The sequence below is a fragment of the Salvelinus alpinus genome, chromosome 15 (genome assembly GCF_045679555.1).
Source record: "Salvelinus alpinus chromosome 15, SLU_Salpinus.1, whole genome shotgun sequence".
In the NCBI taxonomy this organism is placed as follows: Eukaryota; Metazoa; Chordata; class Actinopteri; order Salmoniformes; family Salmonidae; genus Salvelinus; species Salvelinus alpinus.
The window spans coordinates 30896356-30917664 of NC_092100.1; the positions used below are offsets into that span (position 1 = coordinate 30896356).

Below are 21309 nucleotides of genomic sequence, written 5' to 3' on the forward strand. Positions count from 1 at the left end.
TGCAGCAATCGGTAAGCTGCTCAGATAGCCGATGCTTAAAGTTAGTGAGGGAAATATTAATCTCCAACTTCAGCAATTTCTGCAATTCGTTCCAGTCATTGGCAGCAGAGAACGATAAGGAAAGGCGGCCGAAGGAGGAATTGGCTTTGGCGGTGACCAGTGAAATATACCTGCTGGAGCGCGTGCTGTGGGTGGGTGTTGTTAAGGTGACCAGTGAGCTGAGATAAGGCGGAGCTTTACCTAGCAAGGACTTATAGATGACCTGGAGCCAGTGGGTCTGGCAACGAATATGTAGCGAGGGCCAGCCGACGAGTGCATACAGGTCGCAGTGGTGGGTGGTACATGGGGCTTTGGTGACAAAACGGATTGCACTGTGATAGAATGCATTCAGTTTGCTGAGTAGAGTGTTGGAGGCTATTTTGTAAATGACATCGCCGAAGTTGAGGATTGGTAGGATAGTCAGTTTTACAAGGGTATGTTTGGCAGCGTGAGTGAAGGAGGCTTTGTTGCGAAATAGGAAGCCGATTCTAGATTTCATTTTGGATTGTAGATGCTTAATATGAGTCTGGAAGGAGAGTTTACAGTCTAGCCAGACACCTAGGTATTTGTAGTTGTCCACATATTCTAAGTCAGAACCGTCCAGAGTAGTGATGCTAGAAGAGCATGCATTTAGTTTTACTAGCATTTAAGAGCAGTTGGAGGCCACGGAAAGAGTGTTGTATGGCATTGAAGCTCATTTGGAGGTTTGTTAACACAGTGTCCAAAGAAGGGCCAGATGTATCCAGAATGGTGTTGTCTTAGTAGAGGTGTATCAAGGAATCACCCGCAGCAAGAGCGCCATCGTTGATATATACAGAGAAAAGAGTGGGCCCGAGTATTGAACCCTGTGGTTCCTCCATAGAGACTGCCAGAGGTCCTGAAAACAGGCCCTCCGATTTGAGACACTGAACTCTATCTGAGAAGTAGTTGGTGAACCAGGCGAGGCAGTCATTTGAGAAACCAAGGCTGTTGAGTCTGTAAGAATACGGTGATTGACAGAGTCGAAAGCCTTGGCCAGGTCGATGAAGACGGCTGCACAGTACTGTCTTTTATCGATGGCGGTTATGATATCGTTTAGTACCTTGAGCGTGGCTGAGGTGCACCCATGACCAGCTCGGAAACCGGATTGCACAGCAGAGAAGGTACGGTGGTTTTCGAAATGGTCAGTGATCTGTTTGTTAACTTGGCTTTCGAAGCCTTTGGAAAGGCAGGGCAGGATGGATATAGGTCTGTAACAGTTTGGGTCTAGAGTATCATCTGCTTTGAAGAGGGGGATGACCACGGCAGCTTTCCAATCTTTAGGAGTCTCGGACGATATGAAAGAGAGGTTGAACAGACTAGTAATCGGGTTTGCAACAATGACGGCGGATAATTTTAGAAAGAGAGGGTCCAGATTGTCTAGCCCAGCTGTACGGGTCCAGGTTTTGCAGCTCTTTCAGAAAATCTGCTATATGGATTTGGGTGAAGGAGAAGCTGGGGAGGCTTGGGCAAGTAGCTGTGGGGGGTGCGGAGCTGTTGGCCGGGGTTGGGATAGCCAGGCCAGCCGCAGAGAAATGCTTATTGAAATTCTCGATTATCGTGGATTTATCAGTGGTGACAGTTATTCCTAGCCTCAGTGCAGTGGGCAGCTGGGAGGAGGAGCTCTTATTCTCCATGGACTTTACAGTGTCCCATCTTTTTGGAGTTAGAGCTACAGGATGCAATTGAGTTTCTTGTGCCTTGAATTCTAAATAAATCACAGACTGTCACCAGCAAAGCACCCCCACAACATCACACCTCCTCCATGGTTCTCGGTGGGAACCACACATGCGGTGATCATCCCCTGAACAAGGCAGTTAACCCACTGTTCCTAGGCCATCATTGAAAATAAGTTTTGTTCTTAACTGACTTGTCTAGTTAAATAAAGGTAAAATAAAAAATGTAAAAATCTTGCATCACTTGAGGTGTCACTGCAGACCTGGGTTCGATCCCAGGCAGGCGACGCACAATTGTCCAGGTTAGGGAAGGGTTTGGCCGGCCGGGATTTCCTTGTCCCATCACTCTCTTGCGACTTCTTGTGGCTGGTTGCCAGCTGGACGGTGTTTCCTCCGACACATTGGTGCGGCTGGCTTCTGGGTTAAGCTAGTAGCAGTGCGGCCTGGCAGGGTCGTGTTTCGGAGGACGCATGGCTTTCGATCTTTGCCTCTCCCGAGTCCGAAGTGAAGTTGGGACAAGACTGTAAACTACCAATTGAATATCACGAAATTGTGGAGAAAAAGGGGTAAAAAAACAAAAATGTAAGCCCTTTATCTACTTTGCCAGATGATCTTGTGGATACCATTTTTATGTCTCTCTGTGGAGTTTGAAGGAAGTTTCTTATTATCATTAGCGGAATTGCTAACTAGCGTTAGCGCAATGACTGGAAGTCTATGGTAACCAACGCTAGTTAGCGTCAGCTTGCGAAACTACCTCTAACTTCCTTCCAACAGGATGCAGAGACATACAAATGGTATCCATGAATTCATCTGACTCTGGGGAAGTAGATAGAGGGGTTAATTGCCAAAATCCCGAAGTATCCCTTTAAAGCTATAGATCTTAAATGTAATTCTGTCCTGAATCGTGACAGAAGCCTAGACATGCTGGGTATAAGTTTGAGTCAGAGGTTGGTGAGGTGATTGAATACTCTGAGTCAGTGCTGTGTGAAATGTTTGGTCTGTCTGTATTTGGTCTTTGGCAGTGCTCGGAGCCCTGACCCTGTGCTGGGTAAGCGTTAAGGTTGTGGGGTTGTATGTACCAAACTGGGTGGAACAGCAGAGACAGACTGCTTGGGAGAGAAACCTCTCTCTTCAATGCTGCTGTCAGATGGCCATTTCTTACATAGCTCAGATTTTTCACAAGCTGCAGCTATTGGGAGAAGAGAGGCCTTTTGGACAAAGCAGACGGAATGCTCCTGTCTTGTACTGGTTGCTCTCTTTTCTCCCTCGGTGGTGTGGCTTGATATCTCTACTAAGAAGAGCTTACAAGCATGGAGAATGTCCTGGGAAATGCTCAGGATCAATGATTAAGCCTCGGGAATGGTGGCCCTGATCCGAACACTAATCCTACCTGTCATGCCAGCTCTTGTCCTTGGAAAGAAACCTCTCTTAATATTGACATGCACAGACAAAGTGCAAAATAATCATTTTGTCCATGGACATGACATCTCATTGCACCTTAGCATTTCTCTCTTCCACATTGTGGAAGCATAAGTACTGCAGCTGGAAAGCTGTAGCTTTTTGGAGCCGTTGTCATAGTTTCCTTTCTGCAGCAGTGTGAAGGAAATACATTAGAGGTCTTTGTCATTTGATTGGAATTGAGTATGTATTGATTCAGAATGAACATGAGCCTGTTTTCAATCCGAGAACATAATAATATTAAAAGAAAAACATGAAAGTGTGTTTCTGTTAATGCACCACATCTTACGTTAAGCCACAATGGGATTTTCTATTTTCATACATTCATTTCACCCTTAGAACATTACAGGCAGTGCTAAATGTACACAGTGTTTAACTTGGGTAAATGATGCTCGGCAGAGAGGGTAATCGAGCACATGAGGAGCACAAAAGCCAGTGTTTAAATAAGGGGGAAAAAGGGCTCCAATATTCCTCCTGGAGAGGTCTCGCAGTGGCTCAGTCCCAGTGCTCTGCAGACATGAATCATGATAGATAAGGAGATTGGACTGAGATTATGTTTGAGCCCCGGGGGGGGCTCCATAAAGTAGCCTGGGTCTTGGTGACCATGACAAAAGGCGAGTCAGGGTCTGAATATTCACTCACAAAGTACAGTATTTTGGTTTTGCAGGCAAATTGTTCTAGCTATTTTTAAATATATATTAAGTACATATTTTCATAGAGAGGTTTTTGATAGAAATTAATTTAAAATTGTTCTGTCTGGAATGAGCCATCTGTATTGGCTCTCGTTCAAATACCTAGACCTTGGCTCACAAGAATATGAACTTCTCATGCTTTGCTCAAACATATATGATATGGATGTAATTAAAGCAACTGTGATATATACAGTTGAAGTCGGAAGTTTACATACACTTGGTTTTTCAACCACTCCACAAATTTCTTGTTAACAAACTATAGTTTTGGCAAGTCGGTTAGGACATCTACTTTGTGCATGACACAATTCATTTTTCCAACAATTGTTTACAGACAGATTATTTAACTTATAATTCACTGTATCACAATTCCAGTGGGTCAGAAGTTTACACACACTAAGTTGACTGTGCCTTTAAACAGCTTGGAAAATTCCAGAAAATTATGTCATGGCTTTAGAAGTTTCTGAAAGGCTAATTGATATCATTTGAGTCAAATGGTGTGGATGTATTTCAAGGCCTACCTTCAAACTCAGTGCCTCTTTGCTTGACATCATGGGAAAATCAAAAGAAATCAGCCAGGACCTCAAAAATTGTAGACCACCACAAGTCTGGTTCATCCTTGAGAGCAATTTCCAAACACCTGAAAACTCAGTGCCTCTTTGCTTGACATCATGGGAAAATCAAAAGAAATCAGCCAGGACCTCAAAAATTGTAGACCACCACAAGTCTGGTTCATCCTTGAGAGCAATTTCCAAACACAAACAATAGTACGCAAGTATAAACACCATGGGACCACGCAGCCGTCATACCGCTCAGGAAGGAAACACATTCTGTCTCCTAGAGATGAATGTACTTTGGTGCCAAAAAGTGCAAATCAATCCCAGAACAACAGCAAAGGACATTGTGAAGATGCTGGAGGAAACAGGTACAAAGGTATCTATATCCACAGTAAAACGAGTACTATATCGACATAACCTGAAAGGCCGCTCAGCAAGGAAGAAGCCACTGCTCCAAAACCGCCATAGAAAAGCCAGACTACGGTTTGCAACTGCACATGGAGACAAAGATTTGAAAAAATGTCCTCTGGTCTGATGAAACAAAAATATAACTGTTTGGTCATAATGACCATCGATATGTTTGGAGGGAAAAGGGGGAGGCTTGCAAGCCGAAGAACACCATCCCAACCGTGAAGAACGGGGGTGGCAGCATCATGTTGTGGGGGTGCTTTGCTGCAGGAGTGACTGGTGCACTTCACAAAATAGATGGCATCATGAGGAAGACAAATGATGTGGATATATTGAAGCAATATCTCAAGACATCAGTCAGGAAGTTAAAGCTTGGTCGCAAATGGGTCTTCCAAATGGACAATGACCACAAGCATACTTCCAAAGTTGTGGTAAAATGGCTTAAGGACAACAAAGTCAAGGTATTGGAATGGCCATCACAAAGCCCTGACCTCAATCCTATAGAAAATTTGAAGGCAGAACTGAAAAAGTGTGTGCCAGCAAGGAGGCCTACAAACCTGACTCAGTTACACCAGCTCGTCAGGAGGAATGGGCCAAAATTCACCCAACTTATTGTGGGAAGCTTGTGGAAGGCTACCCGAAACGTTTGAGCCAAGTTAAACAATTTAAAGGCAATGCTACCAAATACTAATTGAGTGTATGTAAACTTCTGACCCACTGGGAATGTGATGAAATAAATAAAAGCTGAAATAAATCATTCTCTCTACTATTATTCTGACATTTCACATTCTTAAAATAAAGTGGTGATCCTAACTGATCTAAGACAAGGGAATTTTACTAGGATTAAATGTCAGGAATTGTGAAAAACTGAGTTTAAATGTATTTGGCTAAGGTGTATGTAAACTTCGGACTTCAACTGTATACACTACCGGTCAAAAGTTTTAGAACACCTACTCATTCAAGGGTTTTTCTTTATTTTTGCTATTTTCTACATTGTAGAATAATAGTGAAGGCATCAAAACTATGAAATAACACATATGGAATTATGTAGTAGCCAAAAACAAATCAAAATATTTTTTATATTTGACATTCTTCAAATTGCCACCTTTTGCCTTGATGACAGCTTTGCACACTCTTGACATTCTCTCAACCAGCTTCACCTGGAATACTTTTCCAACAGTCTTGAAGGAGTTCCGTCATATGCTGAGCACTTGTTGGCTGCTTTGCGGCCCGACTCATCCCAAACCATCTCAATTTGATTGAGGTTTGGGGGTTATGGAGGCCAGGTCATCTGATGTGGAACGCCATCACTCTCATTCTTGGTAAAATAGCCCTTACACAGCCTGGAGGTGTGTTGGGTCATTGTTCTGTTGAATAACAAATGATAGTCCCACTAAGCCCAAACCAGGTGGGATGGCGTATTGCTGCAGAATGCTGTGATAGCCATGCTGGTTAAGTGTGCCTTGAATTCTAAATAAATCACTGACAGTGTCACGAGCAAAGCACCCCCACACCACACCATAACCTCCTCCTCCATGCTTCATGGTGGGATATACACATGCGGAGATCATCCGTTCACCCACACTGCATCTCAAAAAAACACGGCAGTTGGAACCAAAAATCTCCAATTTGAACTCCAGACCAAAGGACACATTTCCACTAGTCTAATGTCCATTGCTCGTGTTTCTTGGCCCAAGTAAGTCTCTTCTTCTTATTGGTGTCTGAACAGTTGATGTTCAACTGAACAGTTGATGTTGATATGTGTCTGTTACTTGAACTCTGTGAAGCATTTATTTGGGCTGCAATTTCTGAGGCTCTAATGAATTTATCCTCTGCAGCAGAGGTAACTCTGGATCATTCCTGTGGCGGTCCTTATGACTGTACAGTTTTATCATAGCGCTTGATGGTTTTTGCGACTGCACTTGAAGAAACCTTCTTGAAATTTCCCGTATTGACTGACCTTCATGTCTTAAAGTAATGATGTACTGTCGTTTCTCTTTGATTATTTGAGCTGTTCTTGCCATAATATGGACTTGGTCTTTTACCAAATAGGGCTATGTTCTGTATACCCCCCTACCTTGTTACAACAAAACTGATTGGCTCAAATGCATTAAGAAGGAAAGAAATTCCACAAATTAACTTTTAAGAAGTCATACCTGTTAGTTGAATTGCATTCCAGGTGACTACCTCATGAAGCTGGCCGAGAGAATGCCAAGAGAGTGCAAAGCTGTCATCAAGGCAAAGGGGGGCTATTTAAGATTACCACTTCCAATGTGTATGTTTTTTCCTTTAAAAAGCATTCTAAACTGTATTTGTTTTATGTTAAGGGGACCTCCAAGTGAAATATGGATTGGCGTTCTTGGAACAACTACCGAGTGAGTGACTGTACTGTAATCTGTCACATACTGTGGCCCTGCTCTCTGTTTCCTGAGTCAAATCAATACCAGAGCACCCGCTAAAGAGTTTTTGTCCAGGCTCATTAATTATAATTTGCTCTCCTTTCCACTTAATCTATTAGAGGCTCTTGATTCACACCCATTAATCTTTTCTCATTAATGTGTATTCTCTTCCCTCACTGAGACTCATGTTCCTCTGGTGTTTGCTTAATGACAGTCAGGTCTGGTCAGATCTGCCTCACTTGCTCTACGGTTCATTCTAGTGAAAGCACAAGTTTATTTTGTCTTACGTTCAAATGAAAGCTAAATGTTTGAGTGGTACAGACAACCTCTTATGTAACTTTGCTCCCACAGTGGGCGGTGTTAATTACTTACAACAAAAAGTATATTTATTTACCCAAACAGAAACTAAACATAATTGTACATGTCCTGGGGTCATTCACTGAGGATTTGATGGCAGAAGAACCATTCTGGTTCAGAAAACAAATCCACAAATATGTTTCTGCCAAAAGGCTTGGCTCCACTCTTGTGATCATTTTCTCATTTTAAAATTAACTGTGAGGTAAAAATAGTTGTTTCTGTCTTGTAACAGTGCCCCATTTAGAAACCATTTAAAGGTCTAAAAGGGATGCTGGCACTAATTACATTTAAGTATTTTCTTCATCGGCAATTTTTAGGCATGGTCATCTGTACCAATGTACACTACAGTTATTCTGCATGCTGCTTTTGTGCACAACTGGCTTTAGTCCATGTCAAATTAGCTTCAAGGAGCATGTTTCTCGTCCGTTAGGCCCTAGTTACTGCCTACACATCCACGTTTACGATGATGTCATAGCCTCTGATCATTATCAGAGAGCTGTGTTGCTGCACCTTTTACAGTCATATCAAGCAAGATAGGACCCTCCCCCTCCCAAACTCCAGCCCAGATATTGCCTCACTCGATTTGCCCGCCCACTCCCACAATGGTTTCTGAGTAGAGCCGAGAAGAGAAGAAACCTCTGTGTGGAAATCCACAACCAGAGTTTGCCTTTCAGAAAATAATTTATCTTTCTTAGAAATAAAGAATTCTGATTTGCACTGACTTATCAAATTTCCGATAGTGAAGATACTTTCTTTGCAATGGTTGTTGACCCAGATGGTACTCGTCCTCCAATGAACCTATGCTTATGTTAACGTATTGGATGTTTTGCCATAAGCAATAGCAGTGTCTGCTATTTTTAGGGTTTGGGTCATTTACATGGCTAATTATATGCGTGCACCTTGGATTTTGCAGCAGTCACTTCCAGTATAAGATGAAAGCGAGTGCTGGGAGCTATAGTAGTTTGCATTGCGTATGCTGTTGATTCAGCTGTGAGATACCATTGTATGTTTCATAACTGTTTATTTGGCCATGTATTGTGGTGTTTCTTATCTGTAGCTAGAGAGGTGATTGTTCCATTATTTCACAGAGCGAGGTCCTGCTTATTCTGCAGCTGGCTTGTGTTTCACTGGGCTCAATACAACACAATGGAGTACTCAGTTACTTGTTGAAGTGTGTCACTGATCTGTTGATGAAATAATAGATAGCATAGATTCTTTCATCCCTCTGTTTCAAATATATATGTTTACTATCTGTAATCTTAAAAAAAAAAGCTGAATAATGGATCAAAACAAGTTAGAAACTGCTATTGAATGTGCTTATACTCTCACGTTGATACCATAGCATTTCATTGATTTCATTGCATATATACCTCACATCAGTTCCATTCCATATATGCATGGTGTGACATGCATTGTAATGGTCCTTCTCCTGATCAGCTCTGAGATGGTGTCATTGCCCTGTGCTTTCTTTCACTTTGTTTTAGAGCTGCTGCCACAGGAAATGACTCTGGGTGGGGGGTAAACCAGCCTTATGACTCATTCTTATGACTCAAACCAGCCTTATGACTCGTTCACACAAATGTATATAGTACCACGAATACAGTACTATGAGTACATCGTTTTGTGTAGCCAGACATAGTATTCCCATATTGTCACTTTAAAAAAAGTAACAATCTTTTAGCAAAGTGTTTTACCCAACTGTAATGGCTTGCTATTCCCACCTTCAACAGCAGTCACAGTACATTTGTTAAGTGAATTGCTCCTCATCCCAGGATACAAGGAGTTGACTTTGATATCGTCACTCACAGCAAGAATGAAAGGCTCATCAATTCTGAAATGGACATTTTATTTTGGTAAATGTGCAGGATAATTATCAGAGTCTATTAAAACTTCCCAGAGGGTTGGGAACACTTAACGTTGCGTGCCGTGGCAAGCTATGCAGCTTTAAATGGTTGGAGATTTGGCAGATGCCTGTTGTTGTGGTGGCTCACAGTCCCGTGATGGCGTTTGTCTCTGTGTGTCTCCAGGGAGTGGCTTTGTCAACTCCAGGGGCTCTCCGGGACTCCTGGGCACACCCAGCGGGAACGGCCTGGGGAAAGTCATGCCCACCAAGTCTCCACCGCCCCCTGGAGTGAACATGGGGATGGGAAATCGCAAGCCAGACCTGAGAGTGGTGATCCCCCCGTCCAGCAAAGGCATGATGCCCCCACTGGTGAGTAGCCTACAGTCCCCACTCCTCACTGCACATGAGCAGACTGTAGGAACACTATGTATCTCTCAGTCTTAGGGCTGGCTCAGATTCTGGCTTAGAAGCATTCTCCTTTCCCCTCACATGTGTGCATCAGAGGGAGTTTTATTTTCCCTACACAGGATCGTGACGGTATCATTGTGGTATAGCGTGCCATGCTGGTAATGTTTTGGCGCAGGAGACAATGTCCTGAGGATATCAGTGCTGTCTGAGGACCCCTTTCTTCCTGGTGGGACTGGTTTACGTGCAGCTTAGATTCACTTCCATCAACAGCAATCAGCAAGTGGCATTCGTTCTCATGCTGCATTTTTATTTGATTACCTACAGGAGCAAGATTCTGGACAGTGCCAAGAACACAAACAGCACTATAGCTAGTTGGTCTATATTTCTGACGCCCAGTCACTCAATTATTCATATTGAAATGATAGGCCCTCTCTAATTATTATAATGAAGGTGCAGAGCACCGGAGGCTGCACTAGACTGTCTCATCAATCTAAATGAGAAGAAAGAGAAAGAGGAAAAAAAGTGTTCAGAAATTGGCCAGTAATAGACTCTTTCCAACCTGCATGTTGCTGGAGCTCTCAGCAACGGGAGTTCCTCCAAGACACAGAGGCGTTGTTTGGATCAGGGGTGCCCGTGGCGTGGGCACCCTGATCCATCCACCAGCCTGGAGCAGGGGATCAACATGTGTATGGTACTGTTACCATGCCAGCATCTGGAAGTGGTAGAGCTCCATACGTCACAAAGACAAAGCATTATTTTAGATCTAACTGGTAGAATGGTTCAGACAGAGAGAATTTAGAAGTCCTGAATGTGCCAGTAGTATTGAGACGAAAGGGAGGGCCTGCTCTGCTCTGTCAGTGTAAACGCAACATTCCAGATAGGTTAAGGCTTTGGGGGCTGGCAGGTCTGCAGACAGCCTGTCATTAGGCCATAATGGTATTAAATTAATCACATCTCAGTGTGACAGAGTGGGGATGAAGGCTTAATCAGGGGCCCAGTGTGAGCCAGATAATATCTTGTCGCCCTTGTCGTGTCTTCCTGATGCTATTGATTGAGTGTGGTATTAAGACAGTCCTGGCCAGGGCACAGGGAAGTTGGAAGAGGGGCTTCCAGTTAGTTTCTTGTGTAGCAGAACAGTAGGCCTCAGATACAGAGAGACCCCAGTAATCCCTAGGTGAAACAAAAATGCACAATATGCAGGCTTAGTAGTACTGTATCAATATTACATTGACTGGTACCTCGTTGACTACTTTACATGAGCTACAATGATGTTGTTACTTTACAGTTTTTCATTGAGTTGACCTAACTAGTCAATTTTAGTTTCTTGAACACAGTTTATTTGAAAGTGGAGAGCCTTCCAAATGAGTCACGTTTGAGCCTCAGGATTGATGAAGTAATTAGATTGACATAGTTATGTATTGATGCATGAGAGGTTAAGAACTTATTCAATGTGAGGTTAAGTCCAAGTCAAAGTGTGTTTGCTGACTTAAACTCTTCCCCTTAGAGTTTATCCATTTTGGTTTTACATCATTAACCTTCTGAGTAGCGAATAGTGGTGGATCCAAAATCATAGGTCAAACTCTGAAATGGTCACAAACACAATGCTAAAGTGTTATAACATGGTCATTTAGCAGACTCTTCTATCCAAAGTATTTCAGGGAAGTTCATGAGTCCACAAAGAAATTGATTGACATTGCATTTGACAAAGAGGGTTTCGCAAGGTAACATGAATAGCAGAGGACAGAGTGAATTTGTAAGTCTAGAGGTCAGGCACGTCTAGATGACTTTTAGTTGTGGAATACAATCAGGCAATTAGGACTTTGGATTTCAAAAGGGTGACTGTGGAAGCCATCCTGACCTTCTCTTGTAACCCTGCCTCTTCTTCTCTTCTGTTGAGAGCAGTCAGAGGAAGAGGAAATGGATTTGGTGAGTTTTAAGAAATGGCTGAATGAGCACGCTTTAAATCGTAACAACAACAGAAAGAGGCATATAGATCAGTAATACGTGGTCAGGAGTGACAGCTGTACTTGAACTGTAGATTTGAATAACTTGAACTGGGTTTATTGAATTTATTTGATTTGATTGAATGCATTTTATTTTTATAAAGACTAAATTGAGAAATGAACAGCAGCATCAGTGTGTCACTGCATGTTTTAGGCCTGACCTGTTAAAGATGCCTCAACCTGTCTAATGTGCTGTGCACCGCCACTCCCATGTGTTGTTCAGGGAATGCCAGACATCCTGCTGGGGTTTGTGTGTGTGTGTTTGTTTGTTTGCGAGTGAGCACACGATGCACATGTTCACAAGAACTATCAGACAGGTCCTACATCAATCTTGTGTCTGGTTACTTCAAGATAGTAGTTTGGACAGACATCAAATATTATTTAGTCAAAACGAAAGGTTTCGTAATGTCACAAAAATTCCAAAGTAACTTCCCAAGAAGAGATTTCAGATCTTGGATTTATTTTCCTAATGGGGAGCGGCAGATTACTTCATTGTGGATTAAGTCTCTGAAGAAGTTTGTTTTTGATGATGTCACCTCGTTGGAGAGAATAGGAGCTGCGGATATTTATCATACTGTCATGATGCAATATTGCCTCAAATGTAACCCTCAGCTGCACAATATTACAAGTAACCATATCATATCATAAGGATATGCCTTATGTGTTTGCTACACTGATTGAGTAAAGGTGTCTCTTGATGTAATTCCCACCCAGATCCCAAACATGCTGCTCCTGCTAAATGTCATTTTGCCTCTATCAGGTGCTAACAAATACAGTGCATTCAGAAAGTATTCAGACCCTTGACTTTTTCTACATGTTGTTATGTTACAGCCTTATTCTACATTTTATGAAATAGTTTTTTTTCTTAATAACTGTACACACAATACCCTATAATGACAAAGCAAAAATAGGTTTTTAGGAATGTTTGCAAATGTATAAAACATGTAAAACAGAAATATCACATTTACATAAGTATTCAGACCCTTTAGTCAGTACTTTGTTGAAGCACCTTTGACAGTGATTACAGCCTCGAGTCTTCTTGGGTATGACGCTGCAAGCTTGGCACAGCTGTATTTGGGGAGTTTCTCCCATTCTTCTCTACAGATCCTCTCAAGCTCAGTCAGGTTGGATGGGGAGCATCGCTGCACAGCTATTTTCAGGTCTCTCCAGAGATGTTTGATCGGGTTCAAGTCTGGGCTCTGGCTGGGACACTCAAGGACATTCAGAGACTTGTCCAGAAGTCACTGTGTTGTCTTGGCTGTGTGCCTAGGGTTGTTGTCCTGTTGGAAGGTGAACCTTTGCCCCAGTCTGAGGTCCTGAGCGCTCTGGAGCAGGTTTTCATCAAGGATCTCGCTGTACTTTGCTCCATTAATCTATCCCTCAATCCTGATTAGTCTCCCAGTCCCTGCCTCTGAAAAACATCCCCACAGTATGATGCTACAACCACCATGCTTTACCGTATGGATGGTACCAGGTTTCCTCCAGACATGACGCTTGTCATTCAGGCCAAAGAGTTCAATCTTGGTTTCATCAGAGCAGAGAATCTTGTCCTTTAGGTGCCTTTTGGCAAACTCCAAGGGGGTTGTCATGTGCCTTTTACTGAGGAGTGGCTTCTGTCTGGCAACTATATGATGGAGGCCACTGTGTTCTTGGGGACCTTCATTACTATAGACATTTTTTGGTACCCTTCCCCAGATCTGTGTCTCGACACAATCCTGTCTCAGAGCTCTACGGACAATTCCTTCGACCTCATCGCTAGGTTTTTGCTCTGACATGCACTGTTACCTGTGGGACCTTATGTAGACAGGTGTGTGCCTTTCCAAATCATGTCCAATCAATTTAATATTGTACAGGTGGACTCCAATCAAGTTGTTGAAACATCTCACGGATGAACAATGGAAACAGGATGCACCTGAGCTCAATTTTGAGTCTCATAGCAAAGGTTCTTAAAAAAAAATATATACATTTGCAAAAATGTCAAAAACCTGTTTTCGCTTTGTCATTATGGGGTAGTGTGTGTAGATTGATTAAACATTTTTATTCAATCCATTTAAGAATATGGCTGTAACGTAACAAAATGTGGAAAAAGGGAAGTCGTCTGAATACTTTCCGAATGCACTGTATGTCTCACTTTTAGATCAGAACAAACAAGTGAGGCATTCAAAGTTGATAGAGGTACATAATGGACAGAATGTTATATCCTCAGAAGATTTGAATAAAGCATGCATAGATCTATAAATTGTGGGAAATGAGTTCAGTGTGAGTGTGTGGGCCTGGTGAGTGTAGTAGGCTGCCTCAGAGCTTGTGTGGTCCTGTTGCTGCTGCATGAAGGCACTGCGTTGTGTGTGACTGTGCTTGGGACAGCATGCCAGCCACTGCAGCCAGGATTGCGGTTTTAAAGGAGTTAGTAGTAGCTACTGTATATTATCCAAATGTAGGACCCGTCTCTTTTTGTATTAGGCTTAAGAAATCTGCCATCTGTAAACAACTTGAGTGCTGAAGAGCATTTGCCTTAGCTTGTAAGGAAAATTGAATATGAAAAAGGTTGCATATCAGCACCAATCCCACTATTGTATATGGTAAAACGATATCATATTTCACAACTATATTCCCTTATCCATAATCCCTACATTGAATATCTGTTAAGAGATTCATCCACAAACAACAGCCCTCTTCTCAATATTGGACAAAAACATGCAATGTCTTTCCTTAATGGGATTGAGTTTTATGCTTATTGCGCATATTGTCAAGCCGTTGTCATATAACAAGCCTCAATATGTTATCTGGATTGTAGCTACATGTGACATGAAGCTACAATGCCACCTCTTGGTGAAAAGTAGTATCACAACACATTTGTTCATTGTCACAATAATAATGGTCTTTATCAAGTTACTACTTAAAAACATATCAAATGTAATCTATAACAACTGACATTTTGTATAATTTGGGTTCACTACAGTAAGTCCTATAGGGCCACACTGTTGCTTTGTTCATTACATCTGTGTTTTCCTGGTTCTGTTTGCAGAACACCCAAAGGCTAAGCAGCTCCCAGACACTGGCCACCCCAGTAGTGTCTGTCACCACCCCCAGCCTGCCCCCTCAAGGCCTGGTCTACTCAGGCATGCCCAGCGCTTACAACACTGGTGAGTCTACCCCTCTGTCCCCTGCCACGGCTGCCTCAGCCCTGCCTGCCTGGCTGTTACTGATTGGCCTGGTCTCCTGTGGTGAGAGGTGTTGCTGCAGTAGCAGTTGGAGGGGGATTGTGTGTAACTCACTGTTCTCTGGTGCTGTTGTTGTTGCAGAGTACTCCCTGAGCAGTGCAGAGATCTCCTCCCTACAGGGCTTCGGCTCTCCAGGGCTCTCTCTGGGCTCCATGTCGGCATGGCAACAACATCAACTGGGCCAGGCAGCTCTCAGCTCTTTGGTGTGAGTAACACACTAGCAAACACACGCACATACACATTAAGAAACCCACACACGAACACACATTATATACACATTCAAAGTACATAGCTTGTACTCCTTCAAATATCCCTTTTCCAACCACCACTCCAAGAACCTGATCTATGTCACTTTCCAAATGGCCACTGAGCCCGTGCTGTTTCTCTCACAGGGGTGGTGGTCAACTACCTCAGGGCTCCAACCTCTCTATCAACACCAGCCAAAACATCAATATCAAGTCAGAACCCATCTCCCCTCCACGGGAGCGCGTCACCCCCTCTGGCTTCCACCAGCAGCAGCAACAGCAGCGGCATCAGCAGCAGCAGCAGCAGCACCAGCAGCAGCAGCAGCAGCAGCAGCAGCAGGCGTCCAGCCGGCAGGACCTGGGCCGCTCACCAGTGGACAGCCTCAGCTCCTCCTGCAGCTCATACGATGGCAGCGACCGCGAGGACCACCGGCCAGACTTCCACTCCTCCTCCATGGGGCTGGGCAGACCCCCAACCGGCACCGACGACAACAGGGCGAGCCCTTCTGTCAAGCGCATGCGCATGGACACCTGGGTGACATAGAGCCACCTGGTCAAGCCTCCATTCACCAGCTAGTCAGAGGGAGGGAGGGAGGGGGTAGACTTGGGGGAGAGATGGATGGGGTAGGAAAGGTCCTTATAGTTATCATTATAATATTATTATTTAACTCCATTTCATTTTGTAAGAAGGAGAATGGCAAATACAATTAAAGGACATATCTAAATGAAATACGTCTCACATGAATAAGAAGAGTATTCAAGTAGTTGGACTGATTTATGTACACAAACAGACGTTATCAGGTACTGGGTGCAATCAGATTATGTTTGCAGGAGTCCGATGTTCAAAGAAAAAGAAAATGAAACAATCTAGTTTATTGTAGTCACTGGTCTAGTCTGGCACTTACTTGTAGTTGCTGTTTTTGCTGTTGTGGTTGCAAGTTGCAAACAATCAAAAGAAATTCAGAGTGTTGCCTACTGGCTGAGGGCCCCTGCTTGTGGCGTCCACTGTTAGAGCTCAAGTTTCACAACATGATGGTGTAACCGCATACACCTTTAAGCTCATACAATGTTGACTCAATTTGTCTCTTCTATTAAGTTATTAAATCAAATCGATGTGAAATCTAATTTTAAAACAAAATCGACCTCAGAGACACTACAACATAGTTGTTTTTAATTTGAAAGAGGTAGAATTTCTCTCGTGGGGTTTGAGACAGGAAAAACTATCATGTATGGGAAGGACATGGCTCAGAGTCATGTGATTAGTTCTAAAAGAGAGGAAAAGTATATTGCAATAATAACATATTCATTTTATAATCTGATATGGGAAATTAAGATAATGGGAAATCGTCCAGTTGAACTGGTAGCATAGTAATAGTAAGAAATATTCTCATTGCTCCAACAATTCATTGGTAATGTAAGCCAAAGCTGTACTGTATGTTTATTTCTGTTATTTTGTAGCTATGTTTTCCTAGCAATTTTCTCAAAAACAATTGTTTTTCTTAGCTATGTTTTTACTGTGCTCTGTTACAACCAATATGAAGACATGCAAGCCAGATCTTGAATCAATATCTAAAGCCATGAACAGTTGCTGTTCTGTTTGTAAAATTCTAAATTTGAGCCAAATGTTTTCTTTTGTTATGTAAATAGCAACTTTAATATTTATCACCTTGGTGTAGCTAAGTACGTATGTATTGTACCATCACCAGATTCAAGAAAAAGGTATATTTTTGTGGATTACTGCCATGTTTACCCAGCGAGATCCTTATTAAGTAGAGTATTCACTGGTTAATATTTACTATTTTGTTAATTATACTGTGCTTTCTTAAAAATTTTGTTATTACCGTTTTAAATCAGTGGATTTATTTCCAGAGTCGTTTTTTGGGTCATTTTCCCTTTAATAGTGGTGAATGTCTGTCCCTAGGAAATTGTAATAACAGTGCTGTGAGGTTAAAGTTCCTGTATACCGTATGTTGTGAAGGAAAATCGCAATGCGAAGGATAACATGGTTCCTTCTATTGTGTTAACTATTTACCTGCAGCTGCTGGATACTCTGCCAACTTTCAAACCCAAGGTCCCATCTCAGCATTGAAAAACCGCCCATTGTGATTGTGCTTAGCTCAATCGAAAGACATGCCATTTCATGAACCATGCCAATAAACCTATTTATGGTTAATTAAATTGTCCATTGATAGATCACACTGGTGAATTTTTTCACACTGAGTAAACTAAGTTACAAACGTTGTAAATATCATAGCCTAAATGTACATCTCAGTCATGATTATGTATAAAATGTATCCATTTTATAAATTGGCACAGTAAAATATCCTTTGTAAATGCCCCATCACTAGTAGGAAATGAATAATCCAGAAATCATGATGACATAAACAGGGTGTGGTACTGGTGAGGGGAAACAGCCATTTGCTGTTTCACTGTTGTATGTTTGCCTGTGTGAGCATATCAGACCATGCAGAGGCATTTAGGTCATTGTCTGTTACAGGTGGCCCTGGTTTCATTAGAACCAATCCTCACAGTGGCAAAGTGGCAGAGAATTCAGCAGCTTAAACATAGTAGAGACAATGCAACTGAATTGACTTGATCTCACACTGCCGGATTGCACACATTTGTATGAGAATTGTGTTGTACAAAAGGAGTCTCTCTTTATATTTGCTATATTTTCCCTTGTGTGTTTCTTCTCCATGCCTACCTCCACCCCTTTCATCTGATCCATAGCAGTTGGCTATAAGCCAATAGTGATATATGTAGTTTACAACTCATACTCTGTCCAGATGGGACCCCAACAAAATGTGACTTAAAGGGTCCAGTCTACTATTAGATGTTATTGCAAGTCCCATATAGTCACCCTCAGTACTAGAATGAAGATTTGCGGATATGATGAAGTAGGAACTATGTGCTTAGGGCCGACAGGGCCTGAGCAGATGAAAATATGACTGTTAACCTTTAGTCCTTAAGTGCCACTGTGTGAGGGAGCTTGATAGGCAGTTGCACATCAATTTGAAATCATGTAAACCTTTTTGAACACACATTGTTTTCCTCAGTCTCGATCAATTCAGAAATATTTAGAAACACAACATAACTTATTAATATCAAATTTAACATTTCAGGTTACAGAATAGCAATAATACCATTACACTCTTCTTAAAAGGCAGTAGCAGTCTTTTTTTATAACTTCATCACACAATTACATGCACACTTTAGCACTTGATAGGATATCAGGGAATTTTTCTAGGTTCACTCTTTATATGCACGGTTAGAAAATAGCCTTATCCCAAAGAATTACTCATGTTATACATCAAGAAAAGCCTCACAAAGCTCCAAACGTGCACTCCTACAGCTAAAGAAGCTGACATACATTACAGTACATAGACTGGATAATCTTGCCCACCCTGCACTCCCCTGAAATCAGATTCACACAAGGAATGTATTGAGAATGTAAAGGGATAGACTTGCTCTTTTGGTCCATGTGCTGTGTAAAAACATGCACAACTATTGAATGTGAAAGAACAGGATTTAAGGAGACAACAGAACTTTGTTTGAAGTACTTTCTTCACTTTGCTTTGCAAGAGTAAGCCTACACTGCTTTGCTTTATGGCTTTTACAAAACAGAACTATGTGTTTGGTAATTGTTGTAGTTAATAGTTCACTTAAAGAAGCTGTTTGCGGTTTGGATGCTCAAACCGTTTGGCGGCACAAGCTGGACTTTGTTGCCATGAATGAAACAAACTGTTTCAAAATCAAGAGAGAATTTTAAGTTCATCTGCATTTTATTTCCCTTGAATGTGTTGTTTTATCTTCATTATACAATAAATATTCTAGTGAACTTTTTATTGAATGACTAAGATACCAAGCTAGAGATTGTTGTACACATTTGTATTCTACATTCACTAAAAGTAAAACTATTGGCTTTTACTGTGTATTTTAGGTTCTCTCACTCATCCTGTATGAAATGAAGTGAACAACTCCCTTACCTAGATTTTGTCCACCTGTGAAGTCCCAAACAATAGAGACTGTCAGCTTTATTAAACACCTAAATGTATGCTTGAACACTAACTCTATGTGCCTTCATATGGGAGTGATGGAGAGGAAAGTGTCCTAATTATTTACATGCATCATTTTATGTTCACAAAAGGTCAGCACAAGTTGGCTCTCATAATACAGAAGTGCAGGAAGTGCGTTTTCAAACCGAATAGTTCACAATGTCATTGATCTTTTTGGAAAACCTTCATGCAGACACTACAGGCTATTATACATTGAGTATACAACACCTTAAAAACACCTGCTCTTTCCATGACATAGACTGACCAGGTGACAGCTATGATTCCTTATTGATGTCACTTGTTAAATCCACTTCAAGGGGAGGAGACGGGTTAAAGAAGGATTTGAGACAATTGAGAAATGGATTGTGCGTGTTTGCCATTCAGAGGGTGAATGGGCAAGACAAAATATTTAAGTGCCTTTGAACTGGGTAGGGTAGCAGGTGCCAGGCGTACTGGTTTGTGACAAGAACTGCAAACATTGTAGTCAACATGGGCCAGCATCCCTGTGGAACGCTCAACACCTTGTACAGTCCATGCCCCGACAAATTGAGGCTGTTCTGAGGGCAAAGGTGGGGGTTCAACTCAATATTAAGAAAGGTGTTCCTAATGTTTCGTATACTCACTGTACACACAGGCAGGAATGTTGAACTACAGTTGTGCAGTACCAATGCTTACTGGCAGGTGAATGTGAAAAATATTCTGGAACTCCTGCATAGCCTGACCATAATCGATACATTTATTAGCCATCATATGCTAACTTTAATACTACCAGTAAAATAGGAGGACCCTACTGTCAGGGTGTGTGAAGCATAAATAGTCAGATGGAATCAGGTGCAACATGCTGTTGTATATTTACAGGTTTTGGGCTAGAAGGTAAGCTGGATCCACAAGTATTTACAAGACATTGATGAACTCTGTCCTACGTAGACTTTCAAAATAACAAAGAATAATCGAAATAGCCAATAACTGAAACGATGACTGGCTTCTGCAGAGTGCCTCCAAACTAGGCAGATCGCCTATAACTGAACAGGTAGGCTATTTCATCAATAATATGTAATCCTATAATCAATATTTCTCTAAAGCCAATATACCAAATAGCCAATACATTTCACAATATCAGGATATACCCTGTAAAATCACAAGCATTCAATGGATAAAGATATTAGGAAAACACCCCACAACATAGCTCAAAGGCCGGCAGATGGCGATATTGAGTCGTTTCATCTTACCATACAAAGTTAATGTTAGTAACTGGCTATAGACTCATATCCCCCGTGAACTGGTTTGCAAATTCAGCATTCTCCATTCAGGCTGCAAAGGCGTCGATGTCCTCCTTAATTCGATTTAATGGCGAGAAGGCAGAAGAAAACTTGGAAAATATGCATACATTTTTATGAAACACCATTTTCCACCACAGAGTACGAGTGTATAGGCAGCTGCATAAATTCCTTTTCTACGATAAGATGAAATGACTCAATATCACCATCTGCCAGCCTTTGGGCTAGAAAGTGAGTTGGCAGCAGGTCGGTGATACAATGCAGTGGTGTAAAGTTAAGTAAAAATACTTTAAAGTACTACTTAAGTATTTTTGGGGGGTATCTGTACTTTACTATTTATATTTTTGACAACTTTTACTTCACTACATTCCTATAGAAAATATTGTACTTTTTACTCCATACATTTTCCCTGACAACCAAAAGTAATTGTTACATTTTGAATGCTTAGCAAGACCGGAAAATTGTGAAATTCACGCACTTATCAAGAGAACACATGGTCATCCCTACTGCTTATGGTCTGGCGGATACACCAAACACAAATGCATATTTTGTAAATAATGTCTGAGTGTTGGAGTGTGCCCCTGGCTATCCGTACATTTTGTAAATGAGAAAATTATGCCGTCTGCTTTGCTTAATATATGGATTTTTACTTTTGA

The 21309-nt window shown here is 41.8% G+C and overlaps 1 protein-coding gene across 8 annotated transcripts in view; it reads left to right on the forward strand.

Moving 5' to 3' along the window:
* The window catches only part of LOC139539918 (myocyte-specific enhancer factor 2A-like), a 131717-nt gene extending 112334 nt beyond the window's left edge, over nt 1-19383 (forward strand). For 3 of the 8 annotated variants that reach the window (XM_071343318.1, XM_071343316.1, XM_071343317.1), the window contains 6 exons: nt 7173-7220; nt 9629-9813; nt 11755-11778; nt 14881-14998; nt 15158-15281; nt 15469-19383. In XM_071343318.1, coding sequence (XP_071199419.1) covers nt 7173-7220; nt 9629-9813; nt 11755-11778; nt 14881-14998; nt 15158-15281; nt 15469-15865 — 896 coding nt within the window. In that variant the 3' untranslated portion in view covers nt 15866-19383. The remainder of the gene's footprint in view (nt 1-7172; nt 7221-9628; nt 9814-11754; nt 11779-14880; nt 14999-15157; nt 15282-15468) is intronic. The other 5 variants (XM_071343320.1, XM_071343321.1, XM_071343322.1 and 2 more) reach the window with 3 other exon arrangements.
* The last annotated feature ends 1926 nt before the right edge of the window (nt 19384-21309 follow it).